Source organism: Erpetoichthys calabaricus, chromosome 3, assembly GCF_900747795.2.
Source record: "Erpetoichthys calabaricus chromosome 3, fErpCal1.3, whole genome shotgun sequence".
In the NCBI taxonomy this organism is placed as follows: domain Eukaryota; kingdom Metazoa; phylum Chordata; class Cladistia; order Polypteriformes; family Polypteridae; genus Erpetoichthys; species Erpetoichthys calabaricus.
Genome location: NC_041396.2, coordinates 1,226,469 through 1,240,228, shown reverse-complemented (window position 1 = coordinate 1,240,228; position 13,760 = coordinate 1,226,469). Strand labels below are relative to the sequence as shown.

Genomic DNA, 13,760 nt, shown 5'->3' with positions numbered 1-13,760 from the left:
CGGAAATGCGAGGATATTCTTTCTTAATGGAAATCCAGAAAACATCTAATGGAACTTCGGCGAAATGAAGTTTTAACGTGCCGTCATTACTTAATTCTATAAATTCCTCTCGAATTTGCAGTGACAGTGCTTCCGTAGAATTTATTGCATTGGTTGCAATCGTATTGTTCCGTATTAATAGAATAAAAATAGTGATCAAATTTCTGCTGAAGCATACTTAAATGTTGTTGGGCCAAATCCACAATTAATTGCTTGTTTTCAGTCGTACTATGGTTGGTCCTTTGGTACATTTCTAAACATCCTTTTTGCAACTCTTCCTGCCAAAGTTCCGAGTTTTTTTTTGAACCCCTGTAAATTATCGGAGCACGTCAATATATTCTCATTCTGTCCTTGCATTTTTTTATTAAGTTCATTCAGATGCTCAAATATATCAGCCATGTATCCAGTAATCATCATCGAGGCGCTGGTATAGTTCAGGCATATTTTGATCTAAAAGAAACTCACGCACCTCGTAGCGAAGCTCAAACAATCTAGCCAAATCTTTGCCTCGGGATAGCCAACGAAGTTCAGTATAAAACAATAAGGATTCATATTCGGCTCCCACTTCTGCACAGAGTATTCCAAAGATTCGCAAATTTAGGGCTCTCGATTTAATTATGTTTATGATTTTAATACATTCATTCATCGTGTTCAAAAGTTCCTCTGGCAAATTCTTGACCATCAATGCTTCTCGATGTATGCAGCAGTGTGTAATTTGTATTATCAGATTTTTTTGTTTTACACAAGAGACAAAACCTTTTTTACTACCCGTCATTGCCGCAGCGCCATCCATGCAAATAGCAATGCAATTGCTCCATTGAATATTATATACTTGGAAGAAATCATCGGTTACTCGGAAAATTTCTTCACCGGTAGTTCGCTCTGGAACCTCCTTACAAAATAAATAATGTTCTTTAATAAAGTCCTCGTCAACGAAACGTACAATAGTTATCAGTTGTGCTTTATTTTTAATATCAGTTGATTCGTCGATTTGAAGCGCAAACTTTTCAGCCAATGTCAGTTTTCTAATCAGTGTTCCCAAAATATCGCTTGACATGTCGTGAAAAAATCTTTTAACAGTATCGGCAGACAACGAAACTTTATTCACTTCCTTAACTTCATTGGGCCCAAGCATAAGTCGAACAATTTCCATGCATGCTGGTTTAATAAGTGTTTCGCCGATAGTATGTGGTCTTTTCTGACGTGCAATTAATTTTGCAACATGGTCGCTAGCTTCTAAGGCCTTTTCAGAAACCGTAATGGCCGATTTCATAAATTGCTTCCGTTTTTGATTCTGTTCTAAGCGCCTCTGAAAATATTGTTAGTCTTTTTTGGCGTAACTGGGATGGTTTGAATTTAGATGGCAATTTAGTTTACTGGGTGCCATCGCCTCGTTTGATAGCTGATAGCCGCAAATGATGCATTGTGGCTTTGGAGCCGTTCCGTCACCACACCACGAGAATCCATATCGAATGTAGTCTTCGTTGTACTTCCTTTTCACAATCTTCTTTGTTTTTTTTGCAACACTTGTGCTGGGTTCTTCATCATCTGTACGTGAAGACGAATCTTTTCCACGTAAAAAAAAGGGGTATAAAACTAAATATGAACCACACGAAGAACGTTAACCATACACAATTCAGCAACACAACTAATAGTAATGAATGATAACTACTGTCGCAAGACGAGTGAATGTGACGTAGCACGACTAATACATCGGCTTGAATTCAATCTAGGTGAGGGCACGGAGCGCTCTGCCTATCAAAGCATACTACGCAATTGTCTGGCGACTACGTAGGGCGAACGTCGTAGGCGCCAGGTGCCAGGCGATGGGATTTATTATTTCAGAGAAATGACACATAAAATTATGAAACCTTTAAAAGGCTATTTATGCGAATATTTCATTGCACGTATTCTCGTTATTGTGTTTCTAAGGAGGACCGTTGAAATATTATTTAGTTAGAAAATTGTCTTATTTGACCGCGTCACACCTGTATCGGCTCAAGGCACACCAGTTGCGGAGCACTGCTTTAGAGGAAGGAGAGCTGGAGGACTCCGGGGGTGTGTGTGCCCATCCATAACAGGGACTGACGTCACCGAGGTGGTTAAAAAAACTCCGAGGTGGCAGGGCCCCTGGAGTGGACGAGGTTCATCCTGGGTTCCTCAAGGCTCTGGATGTTGTGGGGCTGTCCTGGTTGACACGTCTCTGCAGCATCACATGGACATCGGGGGCAGTCCCTCTAGATTGGCAAACCGGGGTGGTGGTTCCCCTTTTTAAGAAGGGTGACTGGAGGATGTGCTCCAACTATACGGGGATCACACTCCTCAGCCTCCCTGGTAAGGTCTATTCAGGGGTGCTGGAGAAGACAGTTCGGTTGATGGTCAAATCTCAGATTCAAGAGGAACAATGCGGATTCCACCCCGGCCGTGGAACACTGGACCAGCTCTACACCCTGGCCAGGATCCTGGAGGGGGCATGGGTGTTTGCCCAACCAGTCCACACGTGTTTTGTGGATTTGGAGAATCCTGTGGTGTGTGCTCCAAGAGTACGGGGTACAAGGCTTGTTGTTACGAGCCATTCAGTCCCTGTACAGGAGGAGCAGGAGTTTGGTCCACATTGCCAGTAGTAAGTTGGACTCATTTTCCTGTTGAGGTTGGATTCCGTCAGGGCTGCCCTTTGTCACCAATTCTGTTCATAAGTTATATGGACAGAATTTCTGGGCGCAGCCAAGGAGCGGAGGGGCTCTTGTTCGGTGACCTCAGAATCTCCTCTCTGCTATTTGTGGATGACGTGGTTCTGTTGGCTTCATCGGACAGTGACCTCCAGCTCTCACTGGAGCGGTTCACAGCCGAGTGTGAAGCGGCGGGGATGAGAGTCAGCATCTCTAAATCCGAGGCCATGGTTCTCAGCTGGAAATTAGGGTGGAATGCTTTCTCTGGGTAGGCAGCACAGTGCTGCCTCAAGTGGAGGAGTTCAAGTATCTCAGGGTCTTGTTCACGAGTGAGGGAAGAATGGAGTGTGAGATCGAGAGACGGATCAGTGCGGCATCCGCAGTAATGCGGGCTCTGCAATGGTCCGTCATGGTGAAGAGAGAGCTGAGCCAAAAGGCCAGGCTGTCGATTTACCAGTCGATCAACGTTCCTACCCTCACCTATGGCCATGAGCGTTGGGTAGTGACAAAAGAGCAAGATCGCAGATACAAGCGGCCGAAATGAGTTTTCTCCGCAGGGTGACTGGACTTTCCCTTAGAGAGAGGGTGAGGAGTTCAGTTATCCAGGAGAGACTCGGAGTAGAGTTGCTGCTCCTCCACACTGAGAGGAGTCAGTTGAGGTGCTTCAGGCATCTGGTTAGGATGCCCCCTGGACGCCGCCCCGGGGGGGGTGTTCCGGGCATGCTCCACTGGGAGAAGACCATGGGGCAGACCCAGGACACACTGGAGGGATGATATCTCCTGGCTCGTCCTGAAACACCTCGGGGTCCATGCTGGAGGAGGTGGCCGGGGAGAGGGAGGTCTGGGCTTCGGGGAGAGGGAGGTCTGGGCTTCCCTGCTTAGGCTGCTGCCCTCGCGACCCGACCTTGGATAAGCGGTGGATTGGTGGATGGATGGATGGATGGATGGATAGATGGAGTGAAAGGCACTATATAATAGATAGATAGATAGATAGATAGATAGAGTGAAAGGCACTATATAATAGATAGATAGATAGATAGATACATAGATAGATAGATAGAAAGGCACTATATAATAGATAGATAGATAGATAGATAGATAGATAGATAGATAGATAGATAGATAGATAGATAGATAGATAGATAGATAGATAAGGCACTACAGTTAAATCTCGATTATCTGTCATTTGATTAATCATCAAGACCCAAAAAACAAAGCACCCACCAGCGCCCGCCTGTTCCTGTACTACTACGGCTGTGTGGTGCGCAGTGAGCTCTGCACTTTGGAACGACTCTCCCTTGTGCTAGCGCATCGTCTTCTTCCCCAGCACTACATGTCAGGGCCGTATTTTGTCAGCTACGTATTTTAAATTTTTCTCTTTTATTATGATTAATCTGCTATACATTGTTATGGCTGATAAACACAAGAGTGTGGTGTTGGAATTGTCACAGAACACTGAAATTCTTAAACATTTACAAAACAGCAAAAGCACTTCAAGTATCGAGTAGGAAGTGCAACAGTAAACGACATAAAGCACGACGACGACAAAATTGAAAAATGCATTGAAAATGGAAACCACTGATAGGAGATATGAATGTTCTCCTGTATTGGAAGTAATTTTAAGTTCTGTTTTAATATATTGTGACATGCCGGCAGCTTGTGATGCACTTAGAAGTGATGGGACTGTGTGAGGTGCCGACACAAGTGACGGGAGAAGTGAGGAGAAAAAGGAACTTTGGAGACAATAAGCAGGTGGGGTTACAGTATAGAGAAAGACAGAAGGTGAGTGGCAGGAGGTCAGCTGACTGCTAGGGGGCGCTGTCTTTGACTGTATGGAGGTGCACTCTGAGATAACGGAGTAGAAGACAGGACACCAAGGGTGCTGACTGTTACGGAACAAAGACTCCAAGTAGAAAACTCCAGTACCTCCGAGTTGTATTACGCTGATCATTACAATATTACAGAAATGAATTCATTTTGTGAATATTATATTTTGTTTTGTAAATAAATATGACTATTTGCTAATCTACTGTATTTCATTTTTAAAGTAGCTATTCTTTTATCTGTCACAGCCTCAGTCCTGACCCCTGATGGATAATCGAGGTTTTACTGTACATAATAGAAGCAGACAGATCTATCTGTTGTATTGTCTTTCCTGTTAAACTGTTATATAGTGCCTTTCACAGACACAGACAGGCGGACACCGCTAGTTCACCCGACTATGCCTCTCCTTCAGGTCCGCCTTCACTCCTCTTCTCCGAGCTCTGTCCAGCTACGCTCCTGACTCCAGCCATCAAATCCGTTTATATCCACCCAGATGTGCTCCAGGTGCCTCCCAATGAGTGACTGCCGGCACTCCCCGGTGTGGCGGAAGTGCCGAGGGCCAGGGATCCCTAGCCATCTGGACGCCCCCTGGTGGTGACCACAGGCCACTACAGGGTTGAGCTTCCAAGCTCTGTTCCCGTGGTCCCTATACCATCCAGGGCAGCTGCCCTCTCGTGGTCCGGAGGAGGTGTAGTCCCTCTTCTACTCCTTCCAGGTGTCCCGGTCGGGTGTTCTATTATATTCATTATATACTGCCTTTCATTATCTATCTATCTGATCCTGCCTACTACTCCAAATTCTATCTACTGTATATAGCGCCTTTCACATCTATCTCTCTGTCATTTACTATCTAGTGCCTCTCCTATCTCTTTCTCGATGTCTACTTGTCACTTATACAGTGCCCCTCAATCCCCCCGTCAGCACATCTGCCCATTTAATTGGCAGCATTTCCCTTCTGGCTCATAACAACATACCAGCCATGCGGTGATCTTTGACAATGTGGCTGCTTTCTTCAATGGTGACGGCTTTTCTTTCATCTTGCTCGAGTCAAGCTGTGCCAGCTGTGCCCAGTTCCTACTTGGTACGCGTTTCACACTTTCTCCAGCTAACAGGAGGAGGCTTGTCTCTTATTTTAATGGCTGGTGCCCATCTTGTTTTGTTATGACGCTCGTCAGTACAGAGACCTTGTTGTGTGCGGTGGGCACTGACTGCAGCGCTGCCTCTACTTGACACAAGATGGTTTTGCCCACTTTGTATTTTGGTCGGATGCCAACAGTAATATGCTGCTCTTTATTTGTCCGTAGTGACACCAGATTGGCACCAGCGGGCTGTGTGTTTTCTGTATTTACTTGTATATTGATCCGATGACAATGCCTACTGATTTGGTATCTAATTTATTTATTCCAATTCATTTCTGTTTTCTAATTTCCTTTTCTTTCCTTTGACATCTTGGGAAGCACGCTGAGCTTACACTCCATGTATCAAACTGTGCTACAGAAATAAAGCGTCGTGTTGACGTTCTCAGGTGAGCATACAGTCGCCATCGATACGCCTGGAGCAGTCAGGATCACCAGGGGCGGGGCCTATCTAGCGCCTTCACATTCAATTGTGTCCAATCACGAGGCGGGTGCTCAGACCACATGTGACATTTTGCATACATTCACAAAAACCAACAAGACCTCTCAGAATGTCAGCAAGGAGAAGAGCCGCCCTGCCGACTCCCGTAGCGTACTCTGCTCTCAAAGGGCACAGCTGGGCACGCAGTGTGGTGTTTGGGAGGACGCGGACAATACGGCCTGCCTGTTCAGCAGAGATGGGACAGTGCTACTAGAATGTGAAACTGCAACTCCCAGCAGTCCCTGCAGTGGCCCTGATCGGTCTTCTGCTGAGGGTGCAGGGGCTGTTGGGCTCAAAGGAGGTCAGCGCGGCTTTTCAAAAGGGGGCCGGTGACCAAAAGGTGGGAGGGATTTTTGTAATTTGTGTTTCAAGTTCCTTCTGTTGGGTTACCTGTTCTTGTTCGTCGTGTCCTCGATCATTTCGTGGTTGGGGTCTGGATTGTCTGCCTGTGTACGTGAGGACTGTAAGTTGATTAATGGCCATCCTGTGAAGTAAGGAGCCCTCCTGAACCCGTCCCCCCGTCTTCACCATTTCAGGAACTACTGGTTGGACTATCTTCACATTCCCATTCCACGTGCAGATCTCTGGACTATCTATCTTCATCATCACATTTCATCTGTTGCCGTTTTTCGTGGACTTTGCTGTGTGTGTTTTGTTGGTGTTGTGTATTTAATGTGTAGTCGCCGTAAGGGGAACAGCAGTGGTATCGTTGAGGTCATTTATTTCATTCCACTCCTTATTTGCTGTTTGATTACCGGTTTGCTTTGTTTTTGTCTCTTTGTGAATGCGCGCGGGTCGAGCCGAGGCTGGGTGCGTCCCTGGAATCTACAGGGTGCCGTATACCCCTATCTTTAGGAGCATTTACAGGAATAACCATGACAATTTGGTTCCTGTGGACATCGGCCCAAGTCTTCCCGGTATTTCGAGGTGCGTTTCCGACATCACGTCTGGTGCTGCCACCTGCTGCCGCTCAAGAAATCGCAGCAACGTGGCGGTTGTTCCAAGATGAAGCGATGGGTGACACAAGTCAGGAAGCTTGTGATCTGATGCTGCACCAATTTCCAACAAATGCTGAGAAAGAGAAGGTTATGTTCTCTGACGAGTGCGCGATTTATCGCAGCTCCCGCAATCAAAACGTGTTTTTCTGGGGAAAACAAAATCCACATTTCTTTGAAGAAACTGAGCATTGCCCACCACACATGATGATCTGGGCCGGAATGACAGCACAGCATTTGTTTGGCCCTTATCTTTTTGATGGTTCTGTTAACCAAACCAGTTATCTGGAAATGCTGAATGGCTGGCTTATCCCGCAACTGAGAAACCAGGGCGTCCTTGACAGTGTTTGGTTTCAACAAGACGGGGCACATGCCCATTTCACAATCACTGTGCGTGATCGCCTCAACGATGTTTTTGGGAATCGTTGGATCGGACGAGGATCAAACAACAATCCCGCTCCTCTTCCGTGGCATCCAAGAAGCCCTGATCTCACAACTCCAGATAATGCACTCTGGGGTTTTATCAAAGACGACGTGCAGAAGCGCCATTATTCATCGAACGATGAACTGAAACATGCAGTTCGCGCAGCGTTCCAGAAAGTCACCCCGCTAATGTTGCAGAACATGAGCAGGAGAACCTGGCGGTGCATTCGGCTATGCAGAGATCATGGAGGGACCCATACAGATGTTTTGGATTCCTAAGAGGTAACCTTTAGCTTTCAAAATCCTCCCAAAGATAGGGGTATACGGACTTTGTGCACACCCTGTACACCATAAAAATAAATAAATCGCCGTCTTCTCAATGGTGTGAATCTGAGCAGCGCTGGACCGCTACAGAGAGACCTGGAGGAGCTCAATCCACATACCTGACCACTGTTTAAAAGTTCAGGCTCATTTATTGTCATGGCACGTACAGTACAATCAAATTGAGGCAGAATGTCCCCAAACATCTGCAAACAGAGCAGACAAAGGATATGAAGTGACAATAAACAAACAAAAATGTAAAGTATGGCAGCAGTGGCTTGATGTGGCCATCTACGACTGTCCTTGTGTGCCTCGGTCCACCTGATGGCCCTGGTGAAGTAGAAACTGTTTTTTCGGTCTGGAGGGCCGACAGCTTCTACCCGATGGCAGTGAGTCAAACAATCGACTCGGCAGAACTTTAAACATCAACACGCAAAAAAAGAAAGACACTGGTGACACGACACGTGTGCAACAGACCTCTGAGCGGCATAGAATCCATTTGTGTGGCTCACATTCAAAAAGAGCAAACCCATCATGAGTGGCACCCCACCGGCTTGATTTAGAGGGGCAGCGTCAGCGGCTGGTCTGACCAGTCAGTGGGGATGTCACACTACATGACTGCTGGTCACAGGAGCCGCCCCTCCGACTCCTTAAGCTTATGCAAATGATGTTGTATAACAAGATGGAGGCTAAAACAGCACATTTTGAGGGCAGTAGCCTCCCACTGGGTAAACCAACAGGTCCTTAAGGTAACCCACCAGACCAAAAGGAGGCAGCCAGGCCACTGGACACAGATTTGTCCATTCCGTATCTAACAACCTTTCATGTTAGAGTCTGACACTTGGCCTTTACGTCGTCTTCAGGAAGAAATAAAAATAAAAAAGACAATCGGAATGGAGCAGCAGAAAACAGAAAGAACAAAGCAAACAGGCAGCGATGCTCTGAGCACATGATGTTCGGAGGTCCGGGGTGAGCGGGAGGTTAATCGAATTACAGGCATCCTGCCGAGCTGGATGGCGTCCCAAGCCTGGCGATTTATGGCACTGCTGCTTGGCACTTTAATAAACAAGCAAGGAGGAGAAAGCAGGGGGCCCTCGCACTTCACTTGGAGGAAGGAGCGGCGGCGCTGCTGTGGCTCTCTGTCACGAGACGAGCAAAAAAGGCCATCTGTGGACAGGGCACACAAAAGGTGGGCTGCTTTAGGACTCGGCTTGGAGGAATGACAGAGTCAGGGCCAGGATTTGAACCCTGAAACTGAGAGGCCACGCTGCCGACAACTGGGCTACCATAAACCATCGGTGTGTGACGACGGTCACTTGTTAAAGGTGTTGTATAAAGGAGCTGTACTGTATCTGTCTGGGCAGTTTAACTGGAAATGGAAGGCAGGGGACTTAGAAAATAAGCTCACTAATAAATGTTTAAATAAATAAAGAGTGCACTGTATTATATATACGTGTTTATATCTCCAAAGAGTTCTGCTCTGCTTCCTTACTGCTATGGGAAATCAGTCACTCATGAGAGGCACCACACAATGATGAGCTGTACATGAGAACAATCCAGAACAGAACGGGCCATTCAGCCCAACAAAGCCCACCAGTCCTGTCCACTTATTAACAGTCGAGTTCTCAAAGTCCCTCAGGTCCTCCTGTCCACCACACTACCTGGTCGCTTATTCCAAGTGTCTGTCGTTCTTTGTGTAAAGAAAAGCTTCCTAATGTTTGTGTGAAATTTAACCTTCAAGTTTCCAGCTGTGTCCCCGTGTTCTTGGTGACCTCATTTTAAAGTCACCATCTCGATTCACTGGGCTGTCTCCCTTCATCATTGTAAACACTTCAGTCAGGTCTCCTCTTCATCACTGTAAACGCTCAGCTCTTTGAATCTTTCCTCCTAACTCACCCCCTGTAGCCCCCATAATCAGCCTAGTCGCTCTTCTCTGGACCTTTTCTTGTGCTGTTATGTCATTTTTGTAGCCTGGAGACCCAAACTGCACGCAGGACTCCAGATGAGGCTTCGCCAGTGTGTTATAAAGACTGAGCAGAACCTCCTGTGACTTGTACTCTACACATCAAGGCGCTATATAACCTGACAGTCTGTTAGCCTTCTTAATGGCTTCTGAACACTGTCTGGCACTTGATAGTCCACTACGACTTCTAAGTCCTTCTCACAAGGTGGACTCTCGATTTTCAGACCCCCATTGTGTATTCAAACCTCACATTTTTCCTTCCTATGTGTAATTCTTTACTTTTACTGACATTAAATTTCATAGTCCACAAATCTGCCCAAGCCTGTCTGCTGTCCAAGTCCTCCTGTGATTATATAATGAACTCCAAATGATCTGCTAATCCACCTCTCTTGGTATCATCTGCAAACTTCACCAGCTTGCTCTTTATATTCCTATCTAAATCATTTCTAGATATTAAAAACAGCAGCAGCCCCCATACTGCCCCCTGCTGGTCACCACTCTTAACAGTTCTGATGAGGTTCCTCACACTCTCATCACCCTCTGCTTCCTGTGTCTGAGCCAATTCTGCAGCCATCTACAAACACCACACCCTGAACTGGCACTTCTTTTAGTTTGATGCCCACCCTCTCACGTGGCACCTCATACAATACAATACAATACAATACAGTTTATTTTTGTATAGCCCAAAATCACACCGGAAGTGCCGCAATGGGCTTTAACAGGCCCTGCCTCTTGACAGCATCAAATGCTTTCTGAAAGTCCACATCAACATCATCACATGCTCCACTTTGATCGTATCCTTTTGTAATATGTACGTGTCTAAATACAGGCACTATATAATGTACACACTGATCAACTCATAGCTGCTTGCGCCATTCCTGGTCCTGTCACCACCACTGTGCGGTTTGCTCCTTCTCTCTGTGTTCCTGTGTCAATTAGCCTGCCAGGCTACTCTGAATCAGTCTGGTGTACCTGTGCCCTGTAATGGATTGGCACTCTCACACAAGGCAACCTTGCTATCAATAAGCCCCAAAACACCACAATGGAGTCAGCAGGATCACAACATACATCATTTAATATCACATCAGCCATTTTCCAAACCTGCTTTCTACATTACTAAACTGCAGGCTGCAGAAGTTAGGGGCTCAATGCCAGCCTACTGTGACTCATGGCACATTCACACACTGCCTATCAAATGAATAAGCAACCCATTAGGGATGAAGAGGTAAATGGTGTACCACATGGGCACAAGGAGAACATGCAAACCCCCCTGCAGAAATGAAGCCCAGTAACCACAGCTCAAAGGCAGCAACTGTGCCCCTCTGGTGATATGCCACTTGTCGTGGCATTTCCATTATAAGGCACTTTACGTCACCACACACACACGCACACACTGATCATCGAACTGCAGTGTTTCTCTGTAGCTGCCGACACTGCTGCTTAGCAGCTCCTTGGCATTTCCTGGGCCTGCCACTTTAAGGCAATTCATGCAAGGCGCTAGATAACACACACATTGATGAACTCACAGCCTTATGATACCCGCGAGCACCACTGCTTTCCTGAGCCCTGAGGGGTTTGCTCCTTCTCTCTGCCAGGTGCTGTACCCATGCCCTGTAATGGACTGGCATTCCTGCCCTGTTTCTACCTAGTGGCTGATGCTGCCCGTCTGGACTCCACAAACTCCAGAACAACATATTGGAGTCAGCAGGTTCACAAAATGCATTTTATTAATCCGGCCATTTCCTACAGGTCCTATACCAAGAAGTTAGTGTTACAATATTTCTATTTGTATTATCTTTATAGCACCTGTCCCAAGCTCTAGGGAAGCCAGACGACATGGCACACTCATGCACTGCCAGGCACTTGTTAGGTAACGGGTAACCCTGTGCACAAGGAGAACACGCAAACCACATGTTGAACTAACCCAAGTCCCACAAGAAGAACAGCAGCAGGGCTGATTCACTGGGCCACTCCTATGATATTCAACCTCGGGGTCTCACTGTGCAAGGCACTATATAACCGAATACATTGATTAGGTTAACAAAATGCATAATTTAGTATCAGTCCTTCCATTTTCCATACCTGCTTTCACCATTACTGAACTTGTATAAAGAAGCTATGGGCTCTGTGCCAGTCTACTGCATGGCACACAAACCAACTATCTACCAAATGAACAGGCACCTATTAGGGATGAAGAGGTAAATGGTGTACCACATGGGCACAAAGACAACATGCAAACCCCATGCAGAAAGGAACCCCAGTGCCCACAGCTCAAAGGCAGCAGCTGTGCCACTCTGATGACGTCCACCTTAACGTCTAATTTCCACCCTAAAGCATTTCCTGATTAGTGTCACTGTGTGAGGCGCTAGATGATAAACACATTGATCATTTGATTGGATTATTGAAGGGTTTGGCATCGCTACTTTGGAGCTCCAGAGCCCTGCACTCAAGTCCTGGGCCTGGAACTATCACGGTGTAAGGCACTATATAATACACACGTTACTCGATTCCAGGTTCTATTACAGTTGCTGGCACCACTGCTTTCCAAGGCCTTTGTTTAATTCCCAGATCTGCCCTACAAGGCAATTCATGATGGGCCCGACTGTGCCAGGCACTATATAACACAAACATCGATCACTGGATTGCGACTTTCCAGAGGCCCGAGTTCAGCTCCTGGGCCTGTCCATGTCACTGTGTAGTTTGTGCCTTCTCCATCCATTTTGGTTTCCTGGCACATCCTGAAGACACATGGATTAGGCTCAGAGTCATCTTGCCATCTGCTTTTTGGGGGTCAAGGCAGATTGCTGTGGGTTCCATTATTTGGGAGTCCCCGTGCTGGCCAAATGCCATTGTTACACCATCATTTCATTCATGATTAAGCCCAGGTCCCCTACCTAACCCCTTATGATGCCCCTGGTAGGCTGCTCTAAACTAGTTCAGCGTGAGTGTGCCCAGTAAGAAAGCTTCTACCTTGAGGCCGCTGCTGCCAGTGCAGACCCCAGCGGGCTCCACTACCAGGCCAATGGAGAGACAGAACATGTGACGTGGGCAGAATCTTACCTTTTTCTTGCTGCAGTAAATCTGCCATTTCTTTTCAGCTGGAAGGGCAAACATTGCCTCTCGGTTCTTGTCCGTGAGGTCCAGCTCATCCTGAGAAAGAAAGACAAACAGAAAGAGTCGGAAAACGGACAAGACAACAATCCTGAGCCCGCCGCACCAGACAGGAGCTCAGGCCGAAGTAAGGAATAAAAGAAACCTGAAAGCCACGCTGCCCACAAACCTGCTGTGCCACACGACTGAAGGAGGCCTCATCGAGGCAAGAGCTGGAGAGAATCTGTGATCACAACAAGGCCCAGTACTCTGGCAGCGCCCTACTGGGTGGGTGGAGGGCCCCAGTTTGTCACTGGCGAGGATTGCTGTCACCGTGACACCTGGGAAATGCTGACTGGCATTGCTCTCAACTGCAAGGTCAACGGCCCACCAGGGTCTGGCATTAATGAGCAGGGAAGGAATCCACGAGGGTCTAACCAGCTAATGGGCAGAATAATGGTGGCCTACAAGATTCACGTCTATGGCACCCATGAAATTGCGACTGCATCCCGGCCCACATGTCCCTTCACACGTCTGACAGGGAGGAAGTGCAAAGGCGCTACGAAACAAAACGAGGAAAGTGAATTCAACGTGCTGTGTGTGTGTGTGTGTGCGCCCAAGTGACACTTCACTTCACTGACACACAATATAACCTGGAGAATAACTGGACTGCACCTGCATTGTGACACCGCAAAAGGGGGTCCCAGGTCAGTCACCATGCACTCCGTCTCCAGGGGCAGAACTCCAAGTATGAGGTTTGGAAAAGACCAGGCACTGCTCACCTCGGGCAGAATGCCATCCTTATGGTGAATCCTGGTG

General features: G+C 47.0%; 1 protein-coding gene across 4 annotated transcripts in view; it reads right to left on the bottom strand.

The window, feature by feature from the left end:
* daam2 (dishevelled associated activator of morphogenesis 2) overlaps positions 1–13,760 on the bottom strand; it is a 238,209-nt gene that overhangs the window by 94,032 nt on the left and 130,417 nt on the right. For all 4 annotated transcript variants that reach the window (XM_051925402.1, XM_051925399.1, XM_051925400.1 and 1 more), the window contains exon 3: positions 12,912–13,001. In XM_051925402.1, the coding sequence (XP_051781362.1) occupies positions 12,912–13,001 (90 nt within the window). The remainder of the gene's footprint in view (positions 1–12,911; positions 13,002–13,760) is intronic.